We start from the raw sequence: 21,715 nt of genomic DNA on the forward strand, positions 1-21,715 counted from the left end.
GCCTCCATTGCCTCTTCTGTCAGCTGGGGATCAGAGTTGCTTTTTCACAAGAGTGAGGATTGAAGGAGATTGAAGATGCTTACTGGAGGCCAGTGGGCATTGTCAGCCCATTTCACAGACAAGGTAGCTGAGGCCCAGAGAGGTTAAGGGGCTTGTCTGAATCACACAGGATTTGAGCCCAAGTCTGTCTGGCTCTGAAGTCTGTGCTCTCCACTTTGTGAAGCAGCCTGCCTGGGGTAGATATGGTGTGATTTGAGGGGTATAAGGCAGGCCAAGCTCCAAAGTGAAGATATATCTCTTCCAATGCTTGGGTTTCCATAATTAAAACATTATACCTCTGGGTTAATGAACTCCTCTTTTGAAAATGTGTAGAGATGAGGGGCAAGATATGCCACATCCAATGTTCCATGTAAATGACTCCCTGGCAGAATTGGAGAGTATGAGCCCTCAAAGGTGTGCTGAGCTCACTTCATTCCCTTCCTTGCCCCCCCCCCCAAGCCCTGTCACCTTGGTGAATGGGAAACTGAGGCCCAGAGAAGAACACTGAGTTGCTCAGACTCAGGTCTAGGGCAACCTCCCTGCTCTGCCTGGAAGAACGCAGGCCAGAGGGGCTGAGGGGAGAGGACCAGCTGAAGGCACTGGGGTTTCCCAGCCGGGGTTTGCACTGGGAGCTGCAGGGCCCCAGTTGTCTGAGCAAACTTTTACAGAAGGGAGGGAGGTACGGGTGTGGTCTGGGGCCCTGAGATATGCCCTGTTGCACTCCCAGCCACGCCCTCTCTCCCTGCAGTGATCAGTGACGCTAGCTGTGCACAGCCCCGGGGCTGCAGCTGGGCTGGCCTCCCACTGGCCAGGGCTCCTCCGACGGCCTTGACCTCCGCTGAGGTGCTCCTGACCTTGCACAGGTCTTATGGCTGCTGAGATAGGGGCCCATTTGGGACAAGCCTCTCTTGGCAACCCAGGTACTCACAGCCCCGCAGCTGCTGCCCTCTGTTTCGGTTTGAGGCTCTTGCTGGAAACAGACCTGAACCAGGATTCAAGGGCATGGAGTTTATTTGCAAGGTGATTCCTGGAAGCCATAAAAGATGTGGGAAGTGAGGCAGAGAGGGAAGACAATGCACGCAAGTTAGTGGGCAACACGTGGGAAACTGGGGCTCAGCCCCACCAGGGACCTCTGGGAGATGGTGTAGAACAAGTCTCAGTGTTGCCCCATCACCAACCCTGTTCTTTATGATCAAGGGCTGCTCCCAAGGGTAGGAAGGCAGCCCCCAGAGCAGAGTCACAGACGCCTGTGAATGCCTGGGAATGTGGGTGGGGCTCATAAAGGGAAAAAGAAACCTGGAGGATAGCCTGGAGAAGGCCCCGGAGTCTGGAGGGCTTGTGTCCCAGCTGTGGGCCTGACTCATCTCCGAGGGTCAATTTCTGCATTGATAAAATGGGAATAACAATATTGCTTACCTCAGAGGTGTGCGGTGTGGATGAAATGCGATAAGACTTGTAAATGGCCAGGGGTGGTGCTAGTACCTGTGCAGGTTAATAAACAGGGCTTTCCCTTGCTTCCTCAAGGGCAAGGGTCAGCTGACTCACATAGTCTGGGGTCACCCAACAATCTGCTGTGTGTACCAAACATTGTCGCTCCCAGAGCCCTCACCCTTCCTTCCCTCTTTATCTTCAATTTTTAAAATCACACAGTGACAGATATCTAAGCCATGCCAGGTCGGGGTGGGCTCTGAGGACCCAGGAATGCCTTTGCCCTGGGAGTTCATAGTCTAGTCGGGAAAACAGACAAATATGTGGCCGGGTGGTGACATGGGCGTGGGCTTTGACAGGTAGGTAGACATTTGTGGGTCAGGCCTGGGGCAAGGAGGCAGTGCAGGCAGAGGAAGGAGCCAGAAGAGTAAGGATGGGGTGGGGAGGGAGGATAGAAATTGTTCTGGGGGAAGGAGGGAGGTGAGCAGAGAAAGGGGGGCAGATGTTGGAGCTTGTATTTTGAGCTTCCAGGTAAGTATGAATATCTCTGGGTTACGGATGAGAAAATGGAGCCTGAGAGGGGACCTGTCTTATCCAGTTGCTGTCAGGGCAGGGGCTGGCCAGGGCTCTGTCTGATATCCCCACTCTCCCACCTCCATTCGAGCCAGAGTTGGGGGCCCTGGGCCCAGGGCAATAGTCTCCCTGGGTGAACTTTGGGGACGGAACTCAGCGGTGGGCAGCTCTGGAAACTGAGGCAGGGGCTCTCTGCTCTGGCTCCTCCCTCCCCTCCCCTTCCTCACCCCTGCATGCACTTAGTCAACCCTGCTATCCCAGACCCCAGGTAGCTCTCTGCAGGTTGGGGATGGGAAATGCTCCACTTTTGTGCTTTTTGTTTAAATTCCACATGACTTTTGCATCTGTGATATGTTCATTCTTAAAATCAATAAGGTTTATGGTGACTTACTGATTACTAAAATAATTAATCTGCCTGCAAATAAAACAAGACACTCAGAGGTTCTACAGTGACAATGTCCTTCTGTTTGTTCCTCAGTGTGAGTAGGGGACAGAGGTCCAGGCAAGGTGCGGTTGGGCCCCAGAGGAGATGTCACAGTTCTCCGACCCCGAGGTGGCACTACTGGGGGTGCAAATGCCCACTTGTGTGTATTCACATTTGCACAGTCACAGGACAGTATTTCCCTACATAGCCATGCCCACACACACCAACGCACATACTCAACCTACACATACGTTCACATACACTTCGTGCATGCATTCTTACACGTACTCAGGCACAAGCACACACATCTGCGTGTATGCTCATGTCACTCGTGTACCCACACACCCCTAGCCATGGACTTGCATGCACAGCCTACAGGCACACAGTCATCTTCATACATGCACACATATGTAGGCCCATGTGCACACACACGTCAATACAGCCGTGACCAGGCAAAGCCCTCCATTCTCAGGGGCACTCATGGCCACACACGCTTGCACATGTCAACATGCAGAAGAACATCTACACATGTGGATTGTGCATGAATACCCATCACCCAAGACACAGACCCGAGTGCCTGTAGACAAGCCCAAGTGTCCCCAGCTGCACGTAGAAGACCATGTTTCACACACAAGTGTGCCCTTGTGTGCATGTGCTCGCGCACGCTCTCACGTTAGCCGGGGGGGACTCCAATATAGGTCAGAGGTGATGGCTTTAGCCATTGGGTCACACTGCCTCCTCAGTCAGAGCAAGATGGTACAGGTCAGCGCCCACAATGAGCTGCATCATCTACCTCTGGAGCTACACTCCTGGGGCAGAGCCCCCGGCCCCACTGCCACTCACCAGGTATGTAACCTGGGGAAGGTTACTTAACCTCTCTAGCCCTCAGTCTCTTTGTCTATGTGACGACGTAAAAGCATCTCCCCACGGAGTCGTGAGGGCTAAAATAAAATGCTTAGGCCAAGACGTGGCAACAAGTTAAGGTCAGAGCTGCAGTCAAGGCCACACATGACCTGGAGTGGGTCTCAGTCTCCTTGGGAGAGACCTGGGTGAGCTCCCCATTCTGCCCTCCCTTGCCCTCCCCTGTCCGCAGTCTGCCACCTGCCAGGAGGAGCCCTCCGCCCACCTTGGAAGTAATTAATGCTCATGGCAAGTGAAGGAGCAGATTCTCTGCCTGCCTCCTGGGAGGAATCTCCCCAGCCAGGCAGCTGGGAACCTAGAGCATGAAAGTGGAAGGCAACAGCAGCCTGCTTGGGTCTACACAGCAAGGCTTGGGCAGAGGCAAGACCAGGATCCAGTCTTTTCCAAAAGACCAGTTTGGATCACAGACTGAGAGGGAACATGGATACCTCAGGTTCCCCCGCTTCAAAACACCTGCAGGTTTAGGTGCCAAAATTCTCCCATTCCGCATGCTTTCCGATGATGACACTGTCCTCCAAAAGGGCTCTACTCAAGGTACAATTTTTAGGGGAGGAAGACACTGGCCAGCCCCTCCTCCACCCCCAAGCTCCCTGGGGGAGGGGGCCAACCGAGGCCTGCAGCCCGACAGGCTCCCAGATCCCAGCGTCCTGGGAAGTACCCTGGGAAGCACCCTCTGTACCAGCTGGGGTGGCCCGTCACCCTCCTCAGCGTGGGCGGCATCAGGTATGTCTCTTCTGCATGTCAGATTCCTTATAAAGAAATGATTTCTCCATCCGAGCAGCCAGTGCTGGAAGGGATGTGAGGAAAAGGGCAGTTGCCCCAGTGGGGGCAGGCGTGCAAATCGGGACTTCATTCTTGGCAGAATATTTAAAATGTGCATGTCCTATGACCCAGCAATTTCATGTGGAAAAATCAGTTCTTTGTGGACAAAGATGTATAAGCAAGGTGTTTACTGCCATGTGTTTATGAAAACAATAGATAGAGCCCGTCCAAAAGGCATCAGCAGCTGAATGGTTAAGTAAACAAGGGTCTGCCTATGCCAGGGAGCTGTTAAAATCAAGACTGTGGTGGATCCATTTGGACTGGTCTGGAAAGATGCCTATGACGTGAGGAAAGCAAGTTGCGGAATGAGACTTAAACGTTTCCATGTTTTATTTTAAACACCTTTAAAAATGTAGATATAAAACATGTATCTGAATTCATAGCAAAAGGCTACATAACCCACTCTCTGAGTGGTGACCTTGGAGTGGGAGGCAAGGAGACTTACTTTTTATTCTAGATGCTCCTTACATTCTTTATATTTTTTTGTTTTCTGTTTTTCTTTGAGCCACAAGCTTTTGTATATACATTGTCTTACTTTGTCATTAAAAAATTATTCAGATTTCTTAATAAAGCGTTAAGATTGCTCTTAAAAACCTTAAATCTTAAAAATGCATTACCTTTTCTCATCCCACTACTACATGGAGGCTGAGACCCTCCCAGAGTCACAAGTGGCCTTGACTGCAGCTGTAGCTCTGGCCTTGATCCCACCCAGGGAGTTTCCTCTGCCGCCCAGTGGCCGGGCATTGGGGCCAGGAGAGGAGCCATTGCTTCCTAGGTGGGGATGGGTGGAGAAATGGGCCTATTGGTTATAGGCCAATGATGTTCCAGAGAGGGGCCCAGGCCCACCCGGGTGTTCACAGAGATGTCCCCATTACTGGGAGAATCACCTGCGTGCTGAGACAGCAACTGTTTATCACTGAGTGTCCTGACACCCCTGTCCTAGCTTGGGGCCCTGTCTGGCAGACCCTGGCTCTGCCACCTTCCGAAATGCTGCTGAGAAATCCCGCCCTCTGCTCAGTGGCCTGTGGATGCCACCTTTGGTACAGCTTGCCATGGGTGATGACCGACGCCATCTTGCTCTGACCGAGGAAGCAGTACTGCTAACGCCATCATCCCTGGAGCTGGACTCCTGGGGCAAATCTCCCCACTGTCACTCACTAGCTAAGTGGTCTGGGAAGTGTTGGTTACCTAACCCCTCTGGACCTCAGTCTGTTTGTCTATATGATGACATAAAAGCATTTCCCCATAGGGCTGTGGAGGGCTAAACTTAAGTGCTTAGGCCAAAAAGAGGAAATAACCCAAATGTCCCTTGGTGGATGAACAGATGAACAAAATATGGTCTGTCTCTACACTGGAATATTATTCAGTCATGGAAAGGAGCGAAGTACCGACATCTGCAATGTGGATGAACCTTGAAAACATTGAATGAAAGAAGACAGACCCAAAAGGCCACATATTGTATGATGCCATTAAAGGAAATGTTCAGAACAGGCAAATCCATAGAGACAGAGAGTAGATTAGTAATTTCCAGTGGCTGGGGGGAATGGGATATGGGGAGAGTGACTGTTAAAAGCAGTAGTATTTCTTTTTGGGGTGATGGAAATGTTCTAGAATTAAATAGTGGTGATGGTTGTATAACTTTGTGAATATACTAGAAACCATTATATCACACACTTTAAAAGAGTAGATTTTATGGTATGTGAATGATGTTTCAATAAAAAAATACATAGCAAAAAAGAATTAGTGACTATACAATGACTATACAATGGATGTGTAATCATAGCACACCGTTATTTTATTTGTGGATAATTGAACAAACTTAAATATACGTTTGTTACCTCAAATGCATTATGGTACGGCCTTATGGTGATATATTTTGTAACCCTGAATAAAATCTTGTTTTGGAAAATTGTTAAAAATTAAATAAAACACTTAGAGTGGTGCCTGACACATGAAGTACCATTAGTGTGGGTTGTTATTCATGACTCCAAGACAAGTCTATAGGGTCGGTCCTCTCCTCACCTCATGGTAGATGAGGAAACTGAGGCTCAGAGAGGGACCGTGATGGGGCTGCACAGCCCTCCTTCTGATCTGCTGTCAGGGAAAGGCAGAGTCTTGGTTTCAGGCCAGTCTGGGTGCCCGTCCTGGCTCTGCCACTTTCTAGCTGGAGGACTCTGGTCCAGCCCATCTTTGCACCACTTTGAACCTCCCTCAGCCTCCATGTCCGCTTGTGGAGGGAGTAGGAGGGTCTGGGAGGTGTCTCTGAAAGTGTGCCACCCAGCTGATGCCACTGTGCCACCCAGCTGGCAGCGCTGTTACAATGCCTCTGGGACAGGGCATAGGCAGCAGAACTGGCACTAAATGGGTGGTGGAGATCCATCACTTCCTCCAGCCCCACCTGCCTGGACTAGTGAGCCACTAGTCCCTGTAGGTGACCTGAGGCCCAGGGGAGAAAGAACCCGTGGGAAACCTTGGGAGGAGGCAATTCAAGCAGAGTCCAGCGGCAATTCAAGCAGAGTCCAGTGGCCTTCCCCTGCAGGTCTTTACTCAGTTCAGTATCCCAGGCCCCTTTTGAGTCTACTGTCCGTGGGAAAGGCGCCCCACCTCCCTGGGACCCCGGTTTCCCCTGTTGAGCCAGACCAGCATGGTGGTTATGACAACATGTTTTGGGGGCTCAAACTACCTGGGTCCAAATCCCAGCTTGCTTACCTGTGCTTTCTGATTGTGTGTTCCTGGGTAGAGAAGTTTATCCATCTGAGCCTCAATTTCTTCATCTGCAAAATGGAGATAATAACAGTTCCCACCTCAGTGGTCTTTGCAATGAACAATTAGATGAGAAGTGAGTACAACATACTTTTAGCACAGGGTCTGGCACACTAAACCCTCAAGGTCTGTTGGCTATTACGATTGTATTATCAGCTGTGAAGGGGCCAGAGGACACGTGCATACCCAGAGGCAAGGGGCCCGGCCCCTGAGCCCCTGTCTCCCAGCTCCCCGCCTGCTGTCCCCCTCAGTGTCTTCAGCACTGAGTGATCGACAGGCTGGGCCGGTGGCATCCTGGCAGGCCTGTCCTGGCAGCTGCTCCCACAAGGCGAGGCCCTTGAGCTTTGGAGAATTAATTAGGCCACATTCCTCTTCCAGTGCTCCCGGCGGGCCTGCACATGGCCCCCTTCTGAGCTGCTGAGGGCTCTTGGCTCAGGTCCCTGGCAGGCGAGATGAGGCCCACACTGCTCTCCCCTGAGAGGGGCTGGGAGGGCCCTCCTGAGCTAGAAGCACTCGCTGGCTGTGGAGGGGCCAACAATAAGTCAGCAGCCCAAGGCCAGCTCCTGTCCTGGCTCCTCCCCGCTAGCCACCTTCGCTGGCTCCCCATCACTCAAGTTCAAATCCCTGGCATCGGATGCAATTCCTAGCCTGGCCCCTGCCCATCAGGCCAGCTGCCTCTCTTTGGATTCTTCCATGCTCTGGCCAGACACGCCTCACACCCTTCCCCCAGCTGCAATGACCTTTTCCCCATCCCAACATGTGCAAACCCTTCCCATTCTCAAAGCCTCCCTTCCCTCCGACCCCCACCAGCTGGAAGGGCAGCCCATAAGTACTCCACCTCCTGTCCCTTTACTTTGCCCTCGTCTGTCTTCCCTGCCAGCCTGTGAGACCCCTGAGGGCAGCAAGTGTGGTTTGAGCCAAAGCCATGAAGTGCTGATGGAGGGCACTTAGGCAGGTAATACTATCCCGGGAGACAATGTCTGAGGCTGTGCTGGGGGTGACAGCTTCTATGGCTCTCCCTGCCTGTAGGTGCTCAGGCTTGATCTAGTGCTCAGGTGGGCACTGCCCATTCCTGCCTGCCCCTCTACATCCTTCCTGTGCCCTCTCCTTCTTTTGCACCCTGAAAGGGCCTGAGAATAGCTCCTTTCCCCATAGAGCCTTCACCTCTACTGCTTCCTCTGCATGGAACACTCTTGTCCACCCTCCTCCTTCACTTGACCCATTTCCTTGAGCTTGGCGTAGATGTCACCTCCTTCAGGAAGCCCCCCTGGGATCTCCCACCCCCCAGGAGCTCCATCACACGGTGGATGTACCCTATCAGAGAGGCAGGACAGCAGGGAAGTCTGAGCCTGAGGTTTACATCCCAGCTCAGCTACAAACATACTAGCTGTGTGACTTTGAGCGAGCTACTTAACCTCTCAGTGACCTTTTCTCTAAAACAGGGGTAATATAAGGTGGCTGCGAGGAACCACGGAATTCATATGCAGAAAGCACTCATTATAATGTGTGAGTGCTCAGCACACATTAGCTATTATTTTAATCTTAATATTTAACAATGTTTTCTTGAAGGGCTCTCCTATTGACCTGTGAGGACAGGGGCTGTATCTGTCTTGCTTGCAAGAATCTTCAGAGAAGTGATTATATTGAATGACTGGATGGCCGCATTCCAATGGTTTATTGCCCTGATAGGCAAATGGCTTTTCTGAGCTGAAAACCCAGCAACCTAGACTCTATTGGTAAGGACATAGAGAGAGAGCGAGAGAGATGAGAGAGAAAGGGAAACTAATTCCCACTCGGATTCTTTCCTGAGTAAGGGGGTGGGGGCAGAGGCAGCCAGGGAGGGAAAAGGCCCAGGCTGCAGCCTTGTGTATCGGGCTGCATAGCCCAGGACATGAGACCGAGCTCCCTCTGCCTCAGCTTCCATACATGCTTATAACCGGAGTAAATCTGGGCCATTCTGTGCCCCCTTCTGGCCTATCTCTGCCTGGTGTTCCCATCAAAAGAAACACAAATTTGACTCAAAAAGCCTTGACATTTATGTATTTATGGGAAAGACAGAAAAAGGCAGGAAAGGGGGAGACTTTGTCTCACAAAATCCAGACAAACTCCCTAAAATGTTGACACCTTTCTTCCCAGGGTTCCATTTGACTTGGCAGCTGTTCCTCATAATTTTCCTCTGCTTCTTCCAAAATCTACCCAACATCCCCACACTTCTGGGACCCCAGCTACCTGGGTGTGGTCTGGATGCAGGCACAGACTTCGGGTGCACACGAGCCCTTGGTCCTGCAGACGCCTTGTCCCGTGGAGAGAGGTGTGACTGGAGGACGGTCAGAGCAGGACCCCCTATAGTGCAGGCTCCAAGCCAGAGGCCCCCATTTCCAGGGAACTACAGAGTCACCTTGCTTTACCTGCTTCCTGGGCCTCCTCTCCTCCCTTTAATCATCTCTGTTACTTAATCTTCTGGGTCGCTGATCTCTGAACTCTGGCCAGGGCCACCGGGGCCTGTGCCAAGAGCAGTGAATGCTGCTTCCCTGGGCCTCTGACACACCCTCAGCCAGGACCTCGTCATCCCTCAGCCAGGCTTCCAGTGCACCTGCTGCCCTGGGGTTGCCCCATTCAGCGCTGGCCTGGCCATTGGTGGTTGCTTTGGGCTTCCAAGCGGGCAGGGCCATTTTGAATGGGCTGCTGGGCTGCCAGGGAGTGAGATTTCCCTGGCATGAGGCTCGGCTGAGATTCGAGAGGTGTGCGCTGGCCCTGGGCTCGGGTAGGAGGTGACGGGCCCTGTGACACCGATCCTCACCACCCAGGATGCACCGTGGCCCCTGAAGTCCCTGTGGGCTGCACGTGAACTTACTTTTCTGTCTCCTGTCCCCTCATTCACTCCTGCTCTGTGCAGCCCTCTGATGGCATCTTGCCAAAGCTCTGCTCTGACCGTGTCCTGTGCTCACAGACTTGTCGTGGCTTCTCATGGCCCGCAAGAGAAAGTCCCGGCTCCTTCCTGGGGTCTCAAGACCTCTCTGGCTTTATCTCCTGCTGTTCCTCCCTCAACATGCTCCAGCGACATGGGGTTCTCTGTGGGAACCTCCTCTGTCACTCCCACTGTCATACCTTTTCCCTTCCTGTTCACTCTGTTTGGAGTTCCCTCCCGATTTCCTCTCTCTTTATTTGAGTCTTACTCATCTTTGAGGCTATGGGAGTGGATTTTGTCTAGGAGTCTTTCTCTGACCATTCCTGTCCATCCCAGCCAGCCCCCGGCTCTCTCTCCCCTCACGTCCTTCAGCGCTGTGCCTGTCCAGTGATTACATAATAATCATTGACAGCCTGACAAGCAGCCTCTGCCTCTTATCAGATCCAGGGCCAAGCCCAGCACCATAACTTATTCGTTTAGTTTTTACACCAGCCCTACAAAGTAGGGACTATTGTTTCCCATTTTATAAATTTAAAAAACTGAGGCTCAGAAAGACAGATTTGTTCAAGGTTACACTGCAGTGGTGATCTATGAATTCAATCAATTCAACAATTATTTATTAAATACACGCATACATATATACTATAGATTCTGATTTCAAATCTTGATGACACCATTTACTTGCTGTGTGGCCTTAGGCAAGTCAATTGCCTTCACTGTATATCAGTTTCTTCAACTGTAAAATGGGAATCATAAAAGTACCTATGTCACAGGCTTATTGTGAGGAAGAAGTGAGTTACTTTGGGTAAGTGCCAGTGTATATCAGTTCGGTATTTGTTAACGTGTTACTCTTCCATGAGGGGATCAGGGCTGACTTCATGGCCAAGGCAGGATTAGAGCAGTGTATAAATCATTATTTTCCAATTGCTGGCTCAGGCCACAGCCTGCCACTCCTAGCACAGGCCAGCTGGGAGTAAAGGGAACAGGGGAATTTGGAAGAATGGAAGATGTGGGTCCAGGCGGCTGCCAGCGGACGTGGCCCTACTTGCTGGCTCTCCCTGGGACTCAGGTGGGCTGCTCCCTGGACCTTAGCAGGATCGGCCAATCCAGTCCTAGAGGCCTGGGCTTCTTCGTTCAGAGGAGTGTTGAACCCCCTCAAGCAGGACCCCACCCAAAGGCGAAGGCCAGGGCCAGGCTGTGGCTCCACCACAGCACCCATTGCTGGCTACTAGGGCTGCACACGGCCTTGGAATCTATCCAGCCCCAGCCCTCACTAGATAAATTTTCTCTGGGTCTTCCAGCAGCCCCTGGGGCACAGGGTAGCTGGAGCAGAAGTGGGTCTTGGTTCCTTCCAAACATGCTCTTGGGAAAGGCCTGGCCATCGGTTACCAGCCTGATGGGAACGTAGGTCCTGGAATCCTGGATGTCAAAGCTTAGATGGCTGTCTGGGTATGTGATGGGCAAAAGCCCAGAGAGGGTGGGTTAGTTGCCAGAGGTGCCCAGCAAGGGCAAAGGGAGTGGAAATCAGGGCTCTGGTCATCTGCCTGAGGCCCCTTCTTTCCCTTTCTGTGACTCCCTAACTTCCAAGCAGCCCCTTCCCGAAAGGTGCCTCCCACTACCGCCTCTGCCAAGAAAAACTGCCAGAGTACCGTTTCATTGTTTACTACAAACACAAGTTTGCAGGCAAATAATTGTGTCTAAAAAATACATTATAATAAATAATTGGAATTCTCAAAGTTCTTACAGCAAATAAGTTATATACAGACAGGAGCAGAATAGGCCCTTCTCACCAGGAGTGTCCCGAGAGTATGAGGATACAAAGACCCTGGGGAGGGAGAGCTGGAAGGGACAAATGGGGGTGGCCAGGACACCAGCCGTGTGGCAGACCCATCCAGCCTCCAGGGCTGGCTTAGGTGTGAGCGCCCATCACTGCATGTTACTCCCGGTTTGTAGCCAACAGACAGGACACCTTTCGGGATGTAGCTTCCAACTTAGTGCAGTCCCCACACGGTACCGGTCAGCAGTTCAGCAGAGATGTGGGGCTGGAGCCCGGATGGGAAGCTGCTCCGTAGCCTGGGAGCTGAAGGTTTCCTGGGCAGTGTGAGGCGTTGGCGCTGCCTGGAGGGAGGCTCCCTCACCAGGGCAAGGAGGCCAGAGCTCGTGCGGATCCCAGCAGGTGGGTTTCCAGGGCCCAGGAGACAGGTGGAGGGTCTCCCTGCCCTGGGCGGCCCCTCTCCTCCCATCTCCACATAGGCTTTCTTCCCAACACTTCTCCAGCGCTCAACACTATCTCTTTTTCCGCCTGGAGTGTGTAGGCCTGGTCTTCCTTGTTGCCTTTTGCTGTCGCCTAACAAAGTAGATCTTGGAGGCAGAAATGTCCCTGGAATTGAGAAGGGTCAGATTAGCCTTTCAAGAGATATGGACCACCTAAGAGTTCCCTGTGAGAGGCAGCAGTAATAGGGACCGCACCCCTTAATCATGGCTGCCCTGGGGTCAGAGGGTGGCCACAGGTGACCCTGAAAACAAAGTCTGCCCATCAACATCAGGGCAGACCTGGCCTAGAAGCTTCGCTGCCCACAGGAACTTTGACAAAGCTGATGTTCAACATCGAATGTTGCCAGAATGACGGACTGGCCATGAACAGCCCAGTGCTTCTCTCCCATGAGCTGCCTTCCCACTTACACACTGTGGGGGCAGAGCTCCAGAAAGTAGTTTCCAGGCTCTCGGCCTCACATAGACAGGTACTGGCTCAGGTAGTAAATGGCCATCAACTGTGATGGGATGGCCATCAGCTGTGGCTAGTTGGCCGTCAGCTGTAACCAGTGAGCCATTGGCCACTAATATAACTGCTGTGGCTACGCTAGGAGAGAGGAGGAAGGGAGAAGAATGGAGGCTAGCAAGAAGATGGCGGCTGGGCTGGCAAGCGTGGATGGCGGTTTGCGGACAGTGTGGATCCAGCCTCCAGTGAGAGTATAGTGCCGCCAGAGAGAATATAGTGGTATGACTCCCCTACCTATGGCTCCGTGGGTGTTCCTTTTTGGCCTCACCATATCCTGCGTTCTTGTGTGGGGAGCGGGAGTAGAGACCGAGCAGGGTCTCCCGCACGACACACACCTTTGCTCATGCTGTTCCTTCCAAGCTGTTCACCTTCCCCCCACCCAAACTCCACCTACTACAATTCCCATTCTTCAAGGTCCAGCTCAAGGTGGTCCAACCCAGACAAATATGGGTCCTCGTTGCCCTTTGCACCTGGCTGAGATCCTTGCATGGACTTGTGTCATCCACGTGGCCTCGTTCCCAGCTGTGGGAACTTAGGCAACTCTCTCATTCTCTCTGAGCCCCTTTCTGGGTCTGAAGATGAAAACAGGCCTGAACTGTTGTAAGAAGGAATATAGGTTGGCAAAGCCAGCTCTCTGCCCACTCTGAGGAGCCATGCACTTGCAGTCTTATCTTGATTTTTTTCATCTAAGACAGTTCCCAAGTGTATGCTGGGTCCTGTCGGCCCACCATCCTGACTCTTCTCCTGTTTCTGCCTCCCCACAAAAATGGGAGCCCCTGAGGAGACAGCTGGGCCCTGGCCCTGGCTGGCCCCGAGCAGCCATCAGGGACAGAGGTGGGAACGGCTAACACTTTCCGAGCTCCCACTGGGGGCTAGGCCCTTCTGGAGGCGTTTCATTATGGCGACTCATCCAACCTGACAAGATGAGTAGCATTGTTGCCCCTGTTTCAAAGTAGGAAACTAAAGCACAGAGAAGTTAAGTGACAAGCCCAAGGTCATGAAGCTCGTTTGTGGCAGGGCGGGGGTTCAAATCAGGCAGTCCTGGCTCAGAAGGCACCCCCAGGCACTCTGCTGCAAGGCCAGATGTGGGGTTCCTGTTCTCGAGTCAATTTGGTTGGACAAACATTCACAGGCACCTCTTGTGTGTCAGGTCTTGAGCTGAGCCGTGCTGAGGCCACCACAGAGGGGATCCAGTCTGGTGTGGGGGGGGAGGGAGTGGGCTGGACCCCAGCAGATGGGAGATGCTCGATTCAGACACAGCCTGAATGAATACCTATGGTCCTTCCAGGGTCATGAGCCTTCAAACCCTCTAACAATTCCACCTCCAGGCCTGGTGGTAACAAAGAGCATAGTGGTTAAAAGCATAGGCTCTGGAGTCAGCCAGATGCCAGATTGCTGTGTGACCCTGGGAAAGTGCCTTCACTTCTCTGAGCCTTAGTTCTCCTAATTGCCCAGTGGGGATACAGTCCTGCCTCTTTTAGAGAACAAGGGAAATGTGAGGAAGTGTGCCAGGTGTACAGGAAGCTCCCAATCAGTGCAGGTGCCCCTTACTTACCTCAGATGCTGGAGGAGCTCTCCTGCAGTGGCCCATGTCTTCCCAGCCTGGGACATGTCTGCAGGGGACCCAACGCCTGGGATTGCCATGGCTTCAGCCCTGAATGAACAACATTAGGGTCCAAGTGAGGGGCTGTCCAGGGCTCTGAGGCCACCTGGCTGCAGGCCCAGCCCAGCCCCCACCCCACGCCCATTCGTCCTTAGGAGCAGATCCATTTCCACCCCTGTGCACCTGGCACCCTTCCTTTCCCAGGCAGGGTGGAGACCGAGGAAAACTGAGCTACCGGGAATGTGGTCTTAGTCTCAGAAACAGGCAGCTGGGTGGCAGGCCTTCCCAGAATCTAGACACCTGCAGCTAAACATGGCCCTTTGCAGGGGAAACTGAGGCAGAGTTGGAACTACAGCTTGAGTCTCAGAAGAGTTTTCTCATAAACCATCATGGGAATGGAAGCTGGGGATTGCAAAGCCAGTTTCTGCTTTTCCCAAATGCTCCAAGTGGAGGAAGGAAGGAAAAAAAGTTCCCACCCTTTTACAGATGGGAAAACTGAGGCCCAAAGAGTTAAGAGAACTGCAAAGGCCCCCTAGCAACTCTGCGACAACCCTGGGATGGTGCTACGACCTCCCAACTCTAGATGTTACTCCTCCACTGAGAAAGTGCCTAAGTCCCCAGAGCTTCAGGTCTGAATCCAAAGCCCCGTGGACTCAGTCAGAACAAGGTTGAAGCTCAGCTCTCCTGACCAGTTGTGTGGCCTGACAGGACAAGTCCTGTCCCCTCTCTGCCTCAGCTGTCACCTGTGAAAATCTCTCCTGCCCAGGACTGAGACATGATGCTTTCAGAGCCCACAGAACTGGGCAGTGGGAGGGACTCAGGGGTGACTGGTTCCCTGTAAGAAGGGACACTGCCCATGGACCCAGGGCACTAGGGGCCCCTAGGACTCCTCTCACTCCCCCCATTAGCTCCTCTGCTTCTCTACTGCTCTCCCAGACACCCTGCTGCCCATGGCAGGTCCAGGCTGGCCCACCCTTCTTCCCTGCTGGCTGGGTGCTCACTTACCAGGGTCTTTGACTGCAGAAGGTGGTACAGGCAGGGTCCTTGGTGCTGGAGCACCCACAGCGCCCTGGCAGAGAGCGGCGCTGACGTTTTGGCGGGTTTCCCAGGCCATAAGGAGCTGTCTGTCTGTGGGCGTGCAGCCAGCAAGGTAGTGATGTAGGGTGGAGAGAGGGGGGGGGGGGGAGAACAGAGAGAGAAAGAGAAAGAGAGAGAGAGAGGAAGGAGGGAGAGAGGGAGGAGATGATTGGATAAATCATGACCATTGGCAAGCAGGGACTGTCAACACCACTCCCTGGGATGACCACCCATGCCACCAGGGTGGCAGCAAAAGGTGACCAGCCCCTGACCTCAAGAAGTCCCACCACAAGCTCCTCCTTAGGTGCCATGTAGCCCTAGACCAGACCCAAGACCCCACCCTCTCTGGGCCTTTGCCCCCACCCCCAACCCCACCCTCCCCACTCCCTGGGGGTATCCTCCAGTGTCTTCCCACTCCCAGACAGGAACTTGAGCTGGTGGAGCCAGGCTGTTCCCCTGTTCTCAAGGAAGGCACACAGCTTGCCCTGGAGCAGGGGAGGAAACACCATCTCACAGAAGTAAACACAGGCTCACAGCTAAGCTGCCCCCACCTGGTCCTCATTTGCCTGGAAGGATGACATACGTGTCTTAGAGCTTTGACTTAAAGATGGTAAATGTGTGTGTAAGTGTACGTGCATGTGCGTGTGAGTGTGCATGTGTGTGAGGTCAGGTGGGATTGATTTCAGATCAGAGTCTGGCCAAGGCAGGCCGAGGGCAGGGCAGGAGCCCTGTGGCCGGTCAGACCGGCACCTTTGGGTGCCAGAGCTAATTTTAGCCGGTGTGGTTGGAGGTGTAATGACTCCAGGTAGATCCGGCAGGCAGGGACTGGCAGGGTTCCCACCCTGAGTGAATGTTTGGATGCGGATTAGCTCCACACACGCTTACGTGCCGGGCTTCTCTTGCCTTTTGCAATTTGGGGAAGGGAAAAAAAACCACAAATGTGCACAGAAACTTCAACTTGAAGTATGCAGTGGCCCGGAGGCAGTGCGGGTGCAGACAGAACAGACAGCACGGCCCCCACCCTGGCTCCGCCAGGTGACACAGGGCAGGTTTCTCATCTGTCATTTGGGGACAACGGCAGTACCCGCCTCAGGGGAAGATGGGGGGTTCATGAGATGATCACGCACGAGCCATGCTCGGCATAGGGCCTGGCACAGTCGAGACATGGGTGCTGTCATTAATTATATTATTCTTGGAAGATCATGCAGAGGTAGCATGGCAGAGCGGATGTGAGCTCTGGCATCCAAGGGACCTAGGACGGAGCTTCCACCTACCACTCACTTCTTTCTGTGTGATCTTGGGGAAGGCACCTAACCTGTCTGAGCCTCAGCACCCTGATCTGGAAAATGGAGCCAACACTTTCTTACCAACGAATTCTCATGAGACAGCCCTTTATATTGCTCAGGCAGCCTCCATGTGGGAGTTGAAATGGTAACTGCTAACTATTGGTATTGGCCCAGTGCTCCCATTTGGAGGCCCAGGAAGAGCTCTACTGTGCCTGAGATTCCTGGAGTGCCCATAGCCCCTGCCCACCCCCCACCCCACTGCTAGCACCCCCTGGACCCCCATTGTGGCTCACCCAGGGGTATTCACCCAGATGATATCCAGGTGGCAGAAGTAGACGCACTCCTTGTCGAGCCAGGAGCTGCAGGAGCAACGCCGAGGCCGAAGGTGGGAGCCTTGGGCACTGGGCGAGGGCACGGGCTGCTCCGGGGTGGCAGCGGCCTGGCCTTTGCCTGCACGCACAGGAGGGAGAGAGAGGTGGAGAGGTGGGTCAGGCACCTGGCACAGCTGGGATGGGGGACCTGCTGGGCTCCTCCTGTTGCACAATTGAGGAAGTTGGCAGTCTAGCTGCTCAGGAGCTCTGGGCCAGCCTGGGGAAGCCCCAGCAGCCCCGGTGAGAAGGGCCAGCAGCTGCCCTGTGCCTGCAGCACCTCTGTACTTGCAGAGCCCAAGGCAGCTGCCGCTGGAGCTGGGTCCCGCCCCCGGTACGCCCCCAGACGGCTTGGGAGGTGCACCTCTGCCCCCGGGGAGAGACACCGATGAACAGACCCCCGGGGGCTGCTGCAGCAGGCGAGGCCAGACGGCTCACCTTCGTGCAGGGCCAGGAGCAGGGCGAGAACGATGGAGCACCAGGCAGTGGGCGCGGCGACCATAGCGGCGGTGGAGCGCACGTCTGGACCAGCGCAGGGAACACGACCGGCGCAGGGAACACGACCAGCGCAGGGAGCACGCCTGTTGCCAGCGTCCTGCTACCAAGCCGAGCGGATAGCTCATTGCTTGGGTGCCCTGGCTGCCTCTTATAACCACCAGCCATGGCCCCGCCCCTGCCGACCAGCCCTGCCCTGCTCCACCGGTAGGCCTGGAGCCAGGGACAACGCCTCCTCCTGGGGTGCCTGGCCCGGCCCCAGCCTCCCCTGTGCGGGGGACAGGGGAGGGGGGAGGGAAGGCCCAGCTCCTCCCTCTGTGCTTGGAGCACCTCCTGAGGCTTCCCTGCAACCCTGAGGGGCCCCTCCCCAGTCCCTTAGGACTTCCTCAAATCATCCCCAAAGTGACTGAGCCCCTCTCCCACTCTCTCCTGGGCCGCTCCCAGGTTTTGCCCAGAGCTAAGAGTTTAAAGGGGGAGCATGAGAAAAACCCTCCTTCTCCTTGAAGGAGACCCCGCTGGCCTTCTTGCCTACTGCCAACCAGCTGAGGATGCCCCTTCTATTGTGTAGAAGGTAAAAAGCCTGCTCAAGGCTGTGTGGCCTTGGGCAAGTCAGAACCCTCTCTGGGCCTGCTTCCTTCAGTGAAGTACACAACCTACCCCTGACCTCTGATGAGCCTGGGGCTGCCTCATCACTACCTCACCTAGGACATACCCCCTCTCCCCTCTTCCCACCCCAGGGTCTGGGGACAGGAGTTCTGGTCCCTTCTAGTATCTATTTAACTGTGCATCCATGACCATGGACTTCTTTCCTGGGCCTCAGTTTCCTTATTTGCAAAACAAAACCAAAATGGAGGTTTTGTGTTGTCTCAGAGGCTCTCTTGAGACTAAGAAGGGGGCTTCAGAGTCCTTCCCAGAAAGCTGTGGCATACGCACACAGCGCCTCTTGAAAGGTCTCCTGTCTTGGACATGAGAGAATGTCTTGGCTCACGTCAGTGGCTACTTTCTGCTAAAAAGGCCAGGTGGTGGATCGTGCCCCCTGGGGGCTAGCATTCTGCTCCTGCCCCTCTGCTGGCTCAGAAGTGGGACTAGTTGGAGATGTGCTGAGCAGTTCGTGGAACCGGCGGTGCTCCTCTGTTCCTGCCCAGGCCTGGCTCAGGGTCCACCTCTTGCGGTGTCTTTAAAGGACCCTGTCTGCAGGCACAACAGGTAAGGCTCCCGTGCCTGCCTGACTCACGACATTAATCTTATCTCCCCAGCAATCTTGAGGTCCAGAACTGCAGAGAAAGCAGGGCCTGGAGCCAGCCTGGCACGCAGTAGAAACCCTCTGAGGGAGTACACTCGGAGGGAGTGGGGGTATGAATGAATACCCCCAGAGACCTGGCTTTGAACTGGGGAATTTGGGGCCTCAGGAACCCAGGCTGCCCAACTTTCAGTCCCTGTGTTCAGCAGCTCTTTTGTCTTTAGATATTTTTGAAGGGAGAATTATATGACCAAAAAGCAACAGGCAATTTTGCTTTTTCCTAGAGTGCGTCTGGAGCCCTCACGTGTGTACCCATATGTGAGTATGATCCTGGTAGATCTGGGCAGAACCAAAGGAGAAAGAGATCTGTCAGTGCCGCCTTCCACCTCCCAGGCTGGGTCATGCTGCAGTGGAAGCAGGAACAAACATTTCTGGGCACCTACTGTGTGCTTAGAACTTTCATTTCTTCTCCATCATGACCCCCCCGGGAGGCAGCTGCTATCACCTGGCTATCAGCCGCGCTGCTGCCCAGGAGGAAATGGAGCCTGGCCAAGCTCACAACTGGTACTAGGTGCTGAGCCGGCTCTGGAACGCGAATCTCGGTTTCTCCAGCAAAACAGTGACTCTGCATGGAGTGCTCACTGCCCTCCCCTGCATGGCGCCTCTCTAAGAATTTAGAAGAGTATTTCTGGAATGAGGTGAGCAATACTCCCAGTTATTTCTATTAGCCTCTGAGAGAATATAAATACGGAATTAAGCTGAGTTAGGGTGGGGGTAAGGGGTGGATAGAGAATTCAAATTACTGAACCGTAAGGAGAAGAAAGAAGTAAAAGCAGGTCAGTGGGGAGAAGGAGGGGGTCAGGGTGGGGAGGAAAACAAGCAGGGAGATAGATAAAGACAGGTAGGGAAGGAGAGGGAGGGCAAGGAAGTGAGTGAAGCCAGAAAGAAAGAACTCGGATTTGAGAAAGGAAAAGAGAAAAGACCATTGGGAGTGAGAGTGAAGGTTCTAACGTGTCTAATCTTTACACAAATGCAAAATGCCTGCTCGGGACAATAGGGAACCAGAGGCTTGAGTCTGGGAAACATAATAGAAGAATTAAACGGACCAAGAGACAGGCTCCCTCTCGGGTGTAAACGGAGGATGATGACAGAACAGGGGCCACCACCAGGCCTGGCAGGGTCAGCCCAGGGAGCTGTGCCGACTCCAGTTTCCTTCTTTCCCTGCCCTCATCTCCAGCTGGTCAAACTGGGCTCCTGCGAAATGGAGAGGCCTGGCTCCGGAGCCTGAGCGAGCCCAGGTCGTAGGAGGTGAAAGCATTATCCCACTGGCAAGAGTTGGTTTACAGGTAGAGAAAATTAAGCTGAGTTAAAAATAGCCAGCTCCAGCCCCCTGGGACTCTTCGCCGGGACCCTGACAGCTGTCACCTCTGCCCCTCCTGGCTAGCCTGGCTGCTTGGACCCCTGACCCCACTGTGCTGGCCGCCACCAACGACCAGCTGTCCTGCTGTACTCCCTGACCCAACCTGGCCTTGGACCTGGGCTAGTAAAGGCTCCAGGTTCAAGAGTAGGGATTTCCCTGAAGGTCACCCTGTCAGGATTTGGAGGCAATAGTTTTGCACACAAAATAATTTGCTCCACTTCTGCTTGGTGCCAGCTCAATCCAAGAGGGAGCGATTTGTGGGGTGGGTGGGCTGGCAGAAGATGGCATCTGAGCTGTATGTCTGGGTGAGACGCTGTGCTAGAAACTGCCCTCTGGAAATCCTCTCCAGTCCTCACTCCATTTTCTAGATGAGATAACTGAGATCCAAGAGGAGAAGCAATTTCTTCAAGACAGTGAAGAGGCCGGATGTTCTCTTGGCTACTAATCCAGCCCCACCTTTTCCTGCATAGCAGTGAAGCTCTCCCAGGGGTCCAAGATGAGCCCGTGACTCTGGGTCCACTTGGGAAGGGCTGCCAGGAAGGACCAGGGCACTAGGATGGGCTAGGCCATCTTTGTGCACACCCCGAAGCTCGCTCTATCATTTTTACACTGAGTCAATATGGGTCCATCAAGCAGCTGTCCAGCATCCAGGGGCACTGTGTGGGTGGGAGGATGCACAGGAGTGAGGAGGAAATGTCCGGGTGGTGTTGTCCCACAGGGCGGTCATGGGCTGGAGCAGGTGCCTGGTGTAGCAGGAGCAGCAAGCTTTCGTCCCAGCTCTGCTGCTGGTGCTGGGTGGCCTTGGGCAAGTCCTGCTTTGCCACTGATGGTGATGCATTGACAGCCTATGACTTTCAGAATCAACCTGATCTGAGTTTAGAGCAACCCAAATGTAAGCCCTGCAGGCTATCCCTGCATCACTCTTGCTCCCAGCTTGGGGCTCTCTGCTCTCGCACTTCTGGAAAGCCAGTCACTTCCCCCTTGCCACCTGGCCCCTCCAGGTTTCAAGAAGTTTTGTTTGCAGCCCTGACGAAGGGACACAGTGTCTTGGTTGCAGGCACATACCGTGTGGGCAGCTTAGTAGAACGAGCAGCTGGGAAGATGGGGCAGAGCAGGGGGAGATGTCTGGAGTCCCAGAGAATGGGGGGCTAGGGACGGTTTGGCCCTGGAGTCAGCCTGGGTTGGGGATTTAGGGACTGAGGGGGTTCAGACATTCCCATCACCACTTGTCCCCAAGGCTGTGGGTCAGGGCTGCCCCCACTTGGGGCTGGGGCCACTCAGCCTCAGGGCTTCTTTCTGGTGGGTGGTCTGGGCCTCCTGCCATCGGCCACAGCTCACTCTGAGCCAGCAGGGCCTGCCACCACCCACACCAATGTCCCCACACTGGGTCTCTGAAACAGCAGCCTCAGCCCTGTGGGACCAGCTCCCCTGGTCACCATGGCTTCCTTCAGAGGACACCCCCTTCCTAGTTCTCCTCCTCCCTCCGCCTCAGCCCGTTTGGAAAGATTCGTATCTCCCACATAAATGGTACTTACAGGAATAATTCACATGCCCTGTTTGTTATTAATC

At 53.9% G+C, this 21,715-nt stretch overlaps 1 protein-coding gene across 1 annotated transcript; it reads right to left on the reverse strand.

Moving 5' to 3' along the window:
- Positions 1-11,524: 11,524 nt before the first annotated feature.
- Positions 11,525-17,752, reverse strand: EDN2 (endothelin 2). Its single transcript, XM_019737119.2, has 5 exons — positions 17,430-17,752; positions 16,917-17,073; positions 15,266-15,388; positions 14,213-14,311; positions 11,525-12,258 (listed from the first exon to the last, which is right to left on the reverse strand). The coding sequence occupies exons 1-5, from the start codon at positions 17,491-17,493 to the stop codon at positions 12,165-12,167; spliced, it is 537 nt and encodes a 178-aa protein (XP_019592678.2). The 5' UTR covers positions 17,494-17,752; the 3' UTR covers positions 11,525-12,164.
- Positions 17,753-21,715: the final 3,963 nt, after the last annotated feature.

This window comes from Rhinolophus sinicus, linkage group LG06 (genome assembly GCF_036562045.2).
Source record: "Rhinolophus sinicus isolate RSC01 linkage group LG06, ASM3656204v1, whole genome shotgun sequence".
Taxonomy (NCBI): domain Eukaryota; kingdom Metazoa; phylum Chordata; class Mammalia; order Chiroptera; family Rhinolophidae; genus Rhinolophus; species Rhinolophus sinicus.

What these genes read in the sequence shown, in the direction of transcription:
- EDN2 (XM_019737119.2), bottom strand. Translation starts at nt 17,493, where the DNA reads ATGGTCGCCGCGCCCACTGCCTGGTGCTCCATCGTTCTCGCCCTGCTC. An exon ending in TTCTGCAGTCAAAGACCCTG is followed by an intron (nt 14,312 to 15,265) that starts GTAAGTGAGCAC and finishes TTGTTCATTCAG; the next exon opens with GGCTGAAGCCATGGCAATCC. An exon ending in GAGCTCCTCCAGCATCTGAG is followed by an intron (nt 12,259 to 14,212) that starts GTAAGTAAGGGG and finishes TCTCAATTCCAG; the next exon opens with GGACATTTCTGCCTCCAAGA.